Source organism: Myotis brandtii, unplaced genomic scaffold, assembly GCF_000412655.1.
Source record: "Myotis brandtii unplaced genomic scaffold, ASM41265v1 scaffold284, whole genome shotgun sequence".
Lineage (NCBI taxonomy): Eukaryota > Metazoa > Chordata > Mammalia > Chiroptera > Vespertilionidae > Myotis > Myotis brandtii.
In genome coordinates, this window is record NW_005360846.1 from 696,725 (window position 1) to 708,820 (window position 12,096).

The window sequence follows — 12,096 nt, forward strand, 5'->3', positions numbered from 1 at the left end:
TCTGTGTAGGAAAAACGGTATGGACAAAGAGGTGGGTGTGAGGAGTCTATTTAGGAAAATGCAGGGTGAGGTTTGAGTGGCAGCAGAAAGCTGTCCTCTCTGATGTTGCCTGTCCCCCCACAACCAGGACATGGTGCAGTCCCTGTCCTGGAGCCTCTGTGTGAAAAGAAAGCAGGACACACCACACACACACACACCCCTTCGCCCCTCTGGCCCCAGGGCGAAGGCCCCTGAGGCTGCCTTCAGGTCTCACATGGGGGAGGGGAAGGACCTTGCAGGCAGAGGTAAAATGTCAGAGACGTGCATGCCTGTGGGCAAGACAGGTGGGGAGCGCAGGCCCTGTAGGACCTGGAGTCTCCCACCATCTCTGGGGGGTTGTCTTGTAGGCTGTGTATGGGGGGCATGTGGGTGGCCACAGGGCCAGGCTGAGGGAGCTGGGACCTGGCCTGGGGCAGTGGGAGGCCACGGGGCAGCGCTGAGGGGTAGTGACAGTGAGACCTGCGTGCTGTGTGAGCCGGAGTCCTGGGGAAAGGGCCGGCCGGGAGGACAGTGCTGCTGGCGGGACGATGCTGGGTGCTGCCGGGGCAGGTCCAGGGGTGCTGGGCAGGTGAGCGTGTGGAGGAGGAGGCACTCGTGAGAAATAGGAGGAAAATCGGAAAATCCCCAAGCACTGGACATGGTGCTGGCACAGTGAGCGCCCCAGACCTGATGGCCACTGTTAGGTGGACTGACGGTGTCTGAGGCCTGGGGAAGACCAAGGTGGGTGGGCCGAGGGGTGAGCTGCACCGGATGGGCTCCCTGCAGGCGCCTCTGAGGCATAACCTCCCCCAAGGCCCACCGGGGTGTTCTGGGTGGGTGTCCCGACACCTGAGTCTAGTCCCAGGTCCACAACTGGCTCCTTGTATACATTGGGGCAGACCATGCCCCCCGGACCTCAGTTTGCTAAAGCAGAAATGGGGCTGTGAGACGTATATTCAAAGTGCCCAGGATTGGGGGAGGTTGGGGGCGGGGAGGTCAGGGCGGAGGGGGCAGGCAGTGGTGGCTGACAGGATGGAGGAGGGTCGCAGTCTGACTCAGCAGGTCCCTGCGGCTGGGAACAGCGTGGGGGCGGCAGCCTGTGGGTGGTGTGGTGACAGACGCCGGGCTCACGTCTGACAGCCTGCGGGGGGCTTAGGCGGAGGGCGAGGCTGTCAGAGCGCATGGCAGGCCTCCCTGTGGTTACAGCGCTGGAGCATCGCACCCACATGCCGTGCACCTAGCTCGGTGTCTGATGCTGGGCCAGGCGTTGCCTCATTGGGTCTGCACAGCCCCCCGTCACAGATGGGGAAACTGAGGCGGACAGGCCTGAGGTCCTTCAGCAATTCCATGGCAAAGTCAGGATTTGAACTCAGGACCGTCTCCCTCGGGGACTGATGCTGTTTTTCCTGAGCCCCAGTGGGCAGTGGGAAGGGCAGGGGTCACCCGATGTGGGTTGTCAGGGGCTTGGGAGGGATCTACTTTGGCAAATGACTCACCCCTGGCGGAGCCTGGCACGGAGGGGTTGGCAGCTGGTGCCTGGGAGAGATCAGCAAATACGGGGACCCCCCCACCCAAACACACACACACACACACACACACACACACAGGTCCTCGCTGACCTACTTACCAGCCTCTAAACCAGAGCTCTGCCCCGGCTCGGTGAGCTGCTGGCACAACTGGGGGCCATGCCCAGCGCCGGGGCTCCTGTGACCTGCTCTCGGATTCCATCCCTCAAGCTTTTAATGAGGCTTTGGACTCAGGCAGACCTGGGCCCAGACACAAATATTTAATTCCCCCACAGACCACCTGGGAGACAGCAGGCCTGGGAGACAGTGGGTATGGGAGACGGCGGGCCTGGGAGACAGTGGGCCTGGGAGACAGTGGGCATGGGAGACAATGGGCCTGGGAGACAGTGGGCATGGGAGACAATGGGCCTGGGAGACAGTGGGCATGGGAGACAATGGGCCTGGGAGACAGTGGGCATGGGAGACAATGGGCCTGGGAGACAGTGGGCATGGGAGACAATGGGCCTGGGAGACAGTGGGCATGGGAGACAATGGGCCTGGGAGACAGTGGGCATGGGAGACAATGGGCCTGGGAGACAGTGGGCATGGGAGACAATGGGCCTGGGAGACAGTGGGCATGGGAGACAGTGGGCATGGGAGACAATGGGCCTGGGAGACAGTGGGCATGGGAGACGGCGGGCCTGGGAGACAGTGGGCCTGGGAGACAGTGGGCATGGGAGACGGCGGTCATGGGAGACAGTGGGCCTGGGAGACAGTGGGCCTGGGAGACGGCGGGCCTGGGAGACAGTGGGCCTGGGAGAGCTGTGATTGTCCGCTCCCCGTTCCGCCCTCCAGTCTTGCATCAAGGTCCCTCGGTTGAACAAAGTGAAAATGGGGGTGGAATGGGATATGGGATGGGGGATGGGGGTGGGGTGGGACCCGGAATCGGCCCCTGACATTTCCTGACACCACTCTGGGCCTGGCTCTGCTGAGCTGGCTTTGTCGCGGTGGGCGTGGGGTTGTCATGGGTGACTCAGAGCAGATCACCGTTTGGGGGACACAGACTTAATCACAGATCGCTCTGACCCAGACAGGACTTAGTCAGAGCCAGACAGACACCACAGGATCCCAGGGGCTAGGAAGGGGAGCCCCCCAACCCCCCGCAGTGAATTACTCTGGCTGGGGATCTGGGTTGGCTCCTGGCGCCGGGGTGCCTGAGCGGCCCCCAGGGGTGGCAGAGTGGGCGGGTGCTGAGGAAGGTGGCTGGGTGTGGAACCGCTTGTGCAAAGGCCCAGAGGTGGGAAGTGTGAGATGGTGTTCAGGGAGGGGGTGTAGAGGAGCTGGGCAGGGCGGTGCCATGGATGCCCGGACGAGGACCCTGGACTATCTCAGGGGTTTAAGTCATGCCTCAGTTACACAGTAAGAAGTGTGCCGACGGCCACTCTCACCGGCCTGGCCGACCCGGAGACACAGGGCTGGGCACAGGCCAAGGAGTCCCAATTCCCTGTGGACTTCCTTGATCCAAACTGTTCATAGAGGACAGGGCTCCCCCTTCCCCACTTGGGGTCTTGCTCTGGAGCCCTTGAGGGTAATGCATAGGCCACAGGGGGTCTGTGAGCCCCCTTCACCCGTCCAACACCTGGCCACAGTCTGGGCCCTCGGGGATCCCTGGTGGTGGGGGAACAGTCACAGGCAGTACGTAAGCAGGAGATGAACAGGTCATTTCCAACTGGAGAAAGGCTTGTGGGGCACCGAGTGGCCAGGCGGGGGTCTGGGGGTCAGGGCGGCTTCGCTAGGAGGTGCATGCTGAGGATGAGGAGGGGCCGGGGCCAGCCTCCAAGCAGAGCCCCTGGGAGGCCAAGATTTGTGCAAATGTGCATTTGAGGGGCTGGGAGGGTTCTGATGCTCCCCTCAAATCTGCAAAGGGATGCAAGGCCCCCAAACGGAAGAGCTCACGGTTGCATTGTCTGCATTCTACTTTGAGGCACGGTGGGGAGGACATGAATAACAGACCCGGGAAACTTGGGGTGCAGGTTTGTTCACTCAGTGTCTTTTTTTTCCCACCCCACCCTGTCCCAGTTCATTCAATGTTCTTTTTTTTAAAATTTCTTTATTGATTAAGGTATCATTCAATGTTCTTGCTAAGAGAAATTGTTTTCTGTTATTTTCTTGCTACACTAGAATAGCTTTTGAGTTTTCCGCCCCAGTTTTGTGGATGCTGTGAATGACGTAACTGACCAGTTTAGTCCTTATGTTGACTTTGAGAAAGTTCAATTATTTATGCATTTATTCCACAAATAATTGCATTACGTGCCTACCATGTGCCATGCGGTGTGCAGAGGCGAGCGCTGGCCCATCATAGAAAGTGCTGGCTCTTTGATACACAGGTTAGCTCTCAGCTTCCTTCTGTTTTGATCGGCCCCTTCTTTTTTTTTTACTTTTTCTTATTGATTATTTTCCTTCTGTCCTTTTTCTAAAATTCCACCTGCCCCATTATTTTAAAACACGCTTTACCTTAGTGTAGGGTGTCTCTGATGAGTCACCACAAGCCATTCGGGGGAAGGCGGAGGTGCGAAGGGAAAGATGAGGTCCAGGTGCCTGCTTTGTGCTGGCTCAGGAAGAGATCCGCCCCCAAGCCCCCTCACACTGCCTCCTTCCTGAGCCTCTGGAAGGTTGGTTTTTAATAACAAATTTTAAGCATGTACCAAAGTAAAGAAAACAACAATGATTAGCCCAATATACCCATCACACAGATGGCATTGTTATCAAGCATTTGCTACACTTGCTGCATGTATTTCAATGTCTCCTGTTGTTTCTTTTACCAAAGCAGTTTTTTAAAAAAATTGATTTCAGAGAGAGAAAGAGAGAGAGAGAGAGAGAGAGAGAGAGAGAGAGAGAGGAAGGGGGGAGGAGGGAGGGAGGGAGAGAGAGAGAGAGAGAGAGAGAGAGAGAAACATCGATGTGAGAGAGAAATATCAATCAGTTGCCTCCCGTACATGCCTCGATTGAGGCCCAAACCCACTGCCTGGGCAAGTGCCCTGACCAGGAATCGAACTGATGACCTTACAGTGCACGGGATGACGCCCAATCGCTGAGCAACACCGGCCAGGGCTCGCCAAAGGTTTTAAGGCCTTGCTGCTCAAAACCTGGTGTGGGGACCAGCGCATGGCATCACTTGGGACAGTGATGGCGAACCTATGACACGGGTGTCAGAGGCGACACGCGAACTCATTTTTTTGGTTGATTTTTCTTTGTTAAATGGCATTTAAATATATAAAATAAATATCAAAAATAGAAGTCTTGGTTTCACTATGGTTGCAAGTATCAAAAAATTTCTATATGTGACACGGCACCAGAGTTAAGTTGGGGTTTTTCAAAATGCTGACACGCCGAGCTCACAAGGTTCGCCATCGCTGACTAAGGAGCTGGTTCGCCCCACTCCCTGGCCCGCTGACGCGGGAGCATGTTAGCAGGAGGCCTGGGTGAGTCATCTGCACACGAATGTTTGGGAAGCGTGACTTAAAAACAAATCCCAGCACCTGTCATTCCCCCCACATGCTTCAGTACACATCTCTGTCACGTGTGGATGTTCTGTGGTAGAGCTGCGACGTTTCTACCGCCTCACCAATTACCAGTCGCTCCGGGGTATCATTTACGGCCCATCCTGACGCATCAGATCCCCCTGTTCTTTGACGGTTAGTTGGTTCAAGTGAAGGTCCAAAGGGGCCGCCTCGCCCGGCCCATCGTGTGGCTCGTGTGCCTTTTCTAAGCCCTGGCTTTCCGGTAGAGCTCGGTACTTGTGGTAGACGTAGACCATCCCCTTCCGGATTTGCATGTTGGCTTCCCCTTGGTGTGGTTTGTTCTTCTATCCCCTAAACTTCCCCAAACCTGGAAGTCGGTGCTAATGACTTCAATTCAATTCAAGGTAAACACTTTTGGCAAGCGTACGCTAACAGTTCTGAGGATTTTGCCATCCCTCCTGCTTCTTTTTGTTTCCTTTGCCAAAGTATTTGACACACTTGCTACTCAAAATGTGGTCTGATGACCAGCAGCATGGGTGTCACTGAGCACTTGTTAGAAATGTAGTCTTGGTCTCTGTGTCTTTCCTAGGGTGTCACACCAGGAGGCACACATGCTGGGGACCCATCTGGGGACACTAAGGTTTACTAGTGGTCTGGGGGGCGGGGGGACGGGATGTCGGCCTAATTGTCAAGTGCTCAACCAAACTCATCAGCAGCTTCATCCGCTGATGATCATGGCCCGAGTTAATGATATAATGGCTTGCAAAATTGTGTTTTGTGATTTTATTATGCCTCCCGCATTCATTAGTAATAATTCTTCTGTAAAGAACTTTTTCTCATCAACTAGGACTATTTGGCGAGCCTGAGATGCAGCTCATAGGAAAGGCAAGGAAATTGCTTAGTACTTTCCTTTTAACAGTCCATTTTCAGAATAAGGGGATGGTTCCCTCATCACTTCCAACGCAGTGTTTTGATTTCTTCTCTCTCTGGGGTGGATGGCTCTGGGGAGAAAGCCGAGAGGACAGCTGCCAGGGTCCCTGTGCTGAGTCATGCCCCCACACTACAGAAGCCCCCCACAAGTTTTGATTTGTCATATCGTAATTCTCTTTCAGTTCAAGATATTTTAGAATTTCTGTTGTGATTTCATCTTGGACCCTAGGTTATTTAAAGTGCATTAATTTATAAGACACTCAGATTTTTAAAATTTCCTTTTTCTTATTGATTTCCAGTTTAATTCCAGTAGAGACTGGGAATATATTCTGAATTATTTCAAACTATTGCAATTTATTGAGGCTAGCATGTGGTCAGTTTGGGTAAGTGTTTTACGTGCATGTCAAAAACTGTTTATTTTACCATTGTCGGTACAGTGTTCTGTTAGTCAATTAACCCAAGCTTGTTAATTGTATTGTTCAGATCTTTTATATCCTTACTGATTTTTTGTCTGCTTTTGGAGCTACTATGAAAGACTTGTTAAAACATTAAAGTCTCCCACATTCGTTGTTGATTTTTATATTTTCCTTTTAATTCAGTCGATTCTTGCTATGTATATTTTAAAGCAATGTCATTGGTTATATACATATTTTAAATTGTTATAACTTCTTGGTGGATGAAGAACAACATGTTTGTATGTGTATATTTCCTTCTCTTATGTAAAATACTAGAGGCCCAGTGCACAGATTCATGCACTGGTGGGGTCCCTCAGCCTGGCCTGCGCCTTCTCGCAATCTGGGACCCCTGGGGGGATGTAGTAGTGCGCAAAGTGGCAGGCGGCCGGGCGCTGTGCCGCTCCCACTCATCCTGGTCCTGCTGTGCCTGCACCGCCACTGCTCTGTAGCTCGCTGCCACTGAGGCGGGAGAGGCTCACGCTGCAGCTGCACTTGCTAGCAGTGAGCCCAGTGTCTGGCGCCCATCAGTCAGCTTAGTGGCGCTCCCACTGTGGGAGCGCACTGACCACCAGGGGGCAGCTTCTGCATTGAGCGTCTGCCCCCTGCTGGTCAGTGCACGTCATAGTGACCGGTCAACTGGTCGTTTGGTCATTTGGTTGCTTAGGCTTTTATATATATAGATAGCATAGTCTATAAACCTATACTTTTCTTACTTACTTTTATTTGTGCCTAAAACTCTACTGCTAAGTGAAAAGCCATTCTTTGAAAAACATATTTCCTTCAATTTCAGTGAAAAATTGTGATGCAGTCCATCCAACCCAATAGCCAAACAATTTTTACTGATGGGAAAATTTATTAACTGACCAATAAATCAAGTTTATATTTTTAAAAACCCAGTGATACAAGTATAAAGATACAGTTTATATATAAAACTTATTGTAATGAAGGTTTATTGTGCCCGTTAAAGGAGTAATGAAGACTTTTAACATGGGTGATGAAGGATGGTGTGAGGGAATCATTATTGAGAAGGTACATAGTTCTCTCGACACCATTTCTTCACTGTTTTTCAACCTTCTGGAGACTTATGGCTATCTTACAAAATTTTTACTTAAAAATGAAGTTATGGCACAGAAAAATGTCTTGAGGGCAAAGGAAGCCCTTTGAAACACATGGAAATAGCTTGTGTACTCAACAGAGCACAGAACGTGGAAGCCGCCTCTGCAGCCCTCCAATGGGCATGTGCAAAACAAAGCACATGGGGTTTACCCGAACCCGGCAAGCAAGGCAGGTTTGTTCCCTAGGCCATCACTGGGCTAGAAACGGTTATATTCTGACATCCCTGAAAGTGTGCTGTCAGAATGTCATGTTTATTTGGTATACTCAGGGAAGAAAAAGTCATTATGCTATAGTGGTATTGTTACAGAAAAACCGGAGAAGAACCAAGCAACACTCGTTATGGAGTGTTTATTTGGTATATTCAGGGAAGAAAAAGTCATTATACTATAGTGGTATTGTTACAGAAAAACCCGAGAAGAACCAAGCAACGCTTAGAGAGATGGAGTTACATTTATTATTATTACGCGCAGGCCCAGAGGAAAATGTCTCTCAAATCTGGGCGAAATCGCACAGGAAGTTTCCTGTATTTATACCATTTTACCTTCTTTGTCTCCCAAATATGGGGTTCTGTTCCAGTCCCCTTTGCAAGTTCTTAAAGAGCCCCTATGTCTTGGCGCTTTGAGACCTCGACCAAAGGCTTGGCCTGACGCCAGCCCTGATAACTCCGTCTGGGGAAGGTTTAATGGCCTCTCTGAAATGGGGGTAGTCTTATTTTCCTTATTATTTAAGCCAGCAAGCATCTACAGAAGCCAGAAATAGCAGGGTTAACATTTCAAACAGCAGTTTTTATATAGGATGGATGCTTCAGTATAGGTTTTTTAAGAGTCATTATGGCAAAAAGTTAATTGAACAGATAAGTCTATAGACTGAACTTTACCTGCCTTTTTCTATGTACACGGAAAGTTTTGAACAGCGGAGTAGCATGGCTAGACCATGATTTTTAAGAATTCTTTCTGGCAAGCCCTGGCTGGGCAGCTCAGCTGGTTAGAGCATTGTCCCATACAGCAAGGTTGCGGGTTCGACCTCCAGTCAAGGCACATGCAAGAACTAACCAATGAATGCATAAATGATGGGACAACAAATCGATGTCTCTCCCCGCCCCCACCCCGCTTCTTCTCTTTTCTTTCTCTTTCTCTCTCTCTCTCTCAAAAAAAAAATTCTGTCTGGCAGTTGGTTGAGTGAGGATGTAGCCAGAGGGACAAGTCTTAGAAGAGAAAGGTCAGGGACTAATGAACGTGTCCAAGTAAGAAACAATGCGGTCAGTTGGGCAGAACTGAGTCCCGACAGAGGCCCAAACACATATGAGGATTCTGAGAATGAGAGAGGTTGTGTTTCAAATCTGTGGGAATTATGTTGAGATCATTTCATTTGGGGGAAGAAAAAGTAAAGCTGAATCTCTGTTTCAATCTACACACAAAAATAAAATCCAGATGAATCAAAGATTCGATAATAAGAAATGAAACAGAATATCAAAGAAAACATTGAGTGAGTTGAAAAAAACAAACCTCTGAGTAGGGAAGCATGACACAAAATTCAAGAGTCAGAAAGGAAAAAAAATTGACTCCATAAGAAGTGTAGACGTGGAAAACATATAATATGCTAGTCAAAGGGCTAAGTGAGAAACACTAACTGTTACATTGACTATTTCTTTTGGATTCAAAAAACTGTAATGAATAAGAAAACAATAAATGCCTCATAAAAATAGATAAGGTATATGAATAGGCTTTAAATGAGCTGATAAGAGGCTTGACCTCACTCACAATTAAAAAATAGTTTTTGGCCCCACCGGCGTTGCTCAGTGTCGACCTATGAAATAGGAGGTCAGGGCACATACCCCGGTTGTGGTCTCAATCCCCAGTGTGGGGCGTGCAGGAGGCAGCTGATAAATGATTCTCTCTCATCATGCTCTTCCTCTCTTATATCAATAAAGATATATTTAAAAAAAAAAGTTTTGGGCCCAGCCAGCCTGGCTCAGTGGTTGAGCATCAACCTATGAGCCAGAAGGACACAGTTTGATTCCTGGTCAGGGTACATGCCCGGCTTACAGGCTTGATCCCCACTGTGAGGTGTGCAGGAGGCAGCTGATCAATGATTCTCTGTCATCATTGATGTTTCCATCTTTCTCTCCTTCTCCCTTCCTCTCTGAAATCAATAAAAAAAAAGTTTTGGAACAAAATAATGAGATGATCCTTTAAAACAAGAACGACAAGGTTGCACACAGTCAGCTGAAGCGGTGCTGGGCGGAAGCAGGCCTCCTACTCTGTCGTTGGAGTATGAACCAGCACAGCCTCTTTGGGGGGCAATCTGGATATATCAGTTTTCCCTCCAAACTTTTAATGACAAATTTCAAACATAGAAAACTTGAAAAAATTGTACAGTGAACAACCACACATCACACTTAGATTTTACAATGGTCAACATTTTATTTTTTCACGATCACACATAGTATATATAGTATATGTAGGGTGTCTCAAAAATGTATACACACTTGAACAGCTGACAGCTCACTTAATTTTCACTCCTTTTTAGGTTTAACTGATTTGAAATAATGGGTGAAGCCAGACTAAGCTTTGAACAAAGAAAATTTATCCTAAAGTGCCACTAGACATTTTTTATGGGAATACATTAAAGATAAAGTTTACAGGACAAAACTGGCAACAGTAGGTGAACTGAGGGCACACAAATATCAAATGAAATGATTCTTGATGTTTTTGATTCCATTGCTTCTCGTTATCAGCGGTGCCTGGACCAGAACGGTCATCAGTTTGAAAACAGGCATTAACAAAAAATTTATTCATTTATGTAGATTCCTTTAAATTTTGAAAATGAACGGTGTATTAATAAACACTGACTTTATAATTATTCAAAGTGTATATACATTTTTGGGGAACACCCCATATATATTATTTTTTAAAAAATTTAATTTTAGAGAGAAAGAGGAAGGAGGAGAGAGAGAAAGGAGGGAGGGAGAAAGAGAGAAATATTGATTTGCAGTTCCGCTTATTTATGCATTCATTATGCCCTGTATGTGCCTTGACCGGAGATCAAACCTGCAACCTTGGTGTATTAGGACGACGCTCTAACCAACTGTGCTACCCAGCCAGGGCCATATTTATATGTTTATATATTTATATTATATATTACATAAAACATATATGTATATACTAGTATATATCCACCCATATATGTATCTGTATGCATCTATCCATCCATCAACTATCTTATATTTCAGCATATATATCAACTAGAGTTCAATATTTACATAGGGTTGTTTTTTTCAGGTAAAATTCACACAAATTTTAAGTGGACGACTCAATGTGTTTTTGACAAATGCACACACCTTTGTAATCCAAACTCTCCAATAAGATATACGGTATTTCCATCACCCCACAAAGTTCCTTCCTGTCCCATCCCTGCTAATCCTCACAGGCTATTTTTTTAAAGATATGTTTTTATTGGTTTCAGAGAGAGAGAGAGAGAGAGAGAGAGAGAAACATCAGTGGTGAGAGAGAATTATTGATCAGCTGCCTCCTGCGGACCCTCTACTGGGGATCAAACCCACAACCCGGACATGTGCCCTGACCGGGATCGAACCGTGGTTCATGGGTAGACACTTAACCACTGAGCCACACCAGCTGGGCAACATTTTTTACTATAGGTTCGTTTTGCTGGTCCTAGAACATTATACAAGTGGAATCATATAGGAGATACTCTTTAATGTTAGGCTTCTGTCACTCGGCATAATGATGTTTGTGGCTCACCCACATTGCTGTGTGTGTCTGTTGTCCATTCCTTTTCACTCCCGAGTAGTGTTCCATGGTGTGGAGAGACCACAGTTATTTTATCCCTTCCCCCATGGACGGGCATTTGGGTGGTTTCCAGTTTGGGACTGTTACAAATAAAGCTACTATAAACATTCTTGTGCAGTTATTTTTGAGGACATATGTTTTCTCTTGAGTCTGAATGTATGCAGACCCTCACCCTGGGACTTACTATTTTTACTTCGGTACAAAGACTCAGTGATGAGCGTGTGCTATGTGACAGGTACAGGAAGTGCGTGGGGAGAGGTGTGAGGAGTGTTTCTGGGGGGAGGCCCAGGGAAGACCCCCTGGAGAAGGGACCCTGGTGCGGACACAGCGAGGTTCCGTAGGAGGATCAGGGCCTTGGGTCAGACACACCTGTTCCAGTCCTGTTCCCGTGGGGGCGGGGGGAGGTCCTCGGGAGTCTTGCTTTTCTCATCTGTGCGGTGGGGATGATGACACTGCAGGGCTTGATGGGATAACTGGCGAAAAGGCCCCGCCATGGCTTCACCAGGTGCCTGTTTTGTTAAATATTCCTCTTTTCTTCATAGGCCTGGCTCCTCTGGGGGCCTTCAACGTGGATGAGAACTGGATCCGGGTGACTCCTGAGGAACACGGGCCTTATGTGCTCAGCTCCCTTTTGCACCAAGACCCCAGCAGCAACCAGACCTGGTGAGTGGGGCCCGGCACAGGCAGCCTGAGGACCGAGGGGCCCCAGAGAAGGCCTTGGCACCCCCCCCCCCCCCCCCCC

The 12,096-nt window shown here is 48.8% G+C and overlaps 1 protein-coding gene across 1 annotated transcript in view; it reads left to right on the forward strand.

Annotated features, from left to right (window-relative positions):
• ITGAE (integrin, alpha E (antigen CD103, human mucosal lymphocyte antigen 1; alpha polypeptide)) overlaps positions 1–12,096 on the forward strand; it is a 61,233-nt gene that overhangs the window by 2,874 nt on the left and 46,263 nt on the right. The window contains exon 2 of the mRNA XM_014541935.1: positions 11,897–12,017. Within this exon, the coding sequence (XP_014397421.1) occupies positions 11,897–12,017 (121 nt within the window). The remainder of the gene's footprint in view (positions 1–11,896; positions 12,018–12,096) is intronic.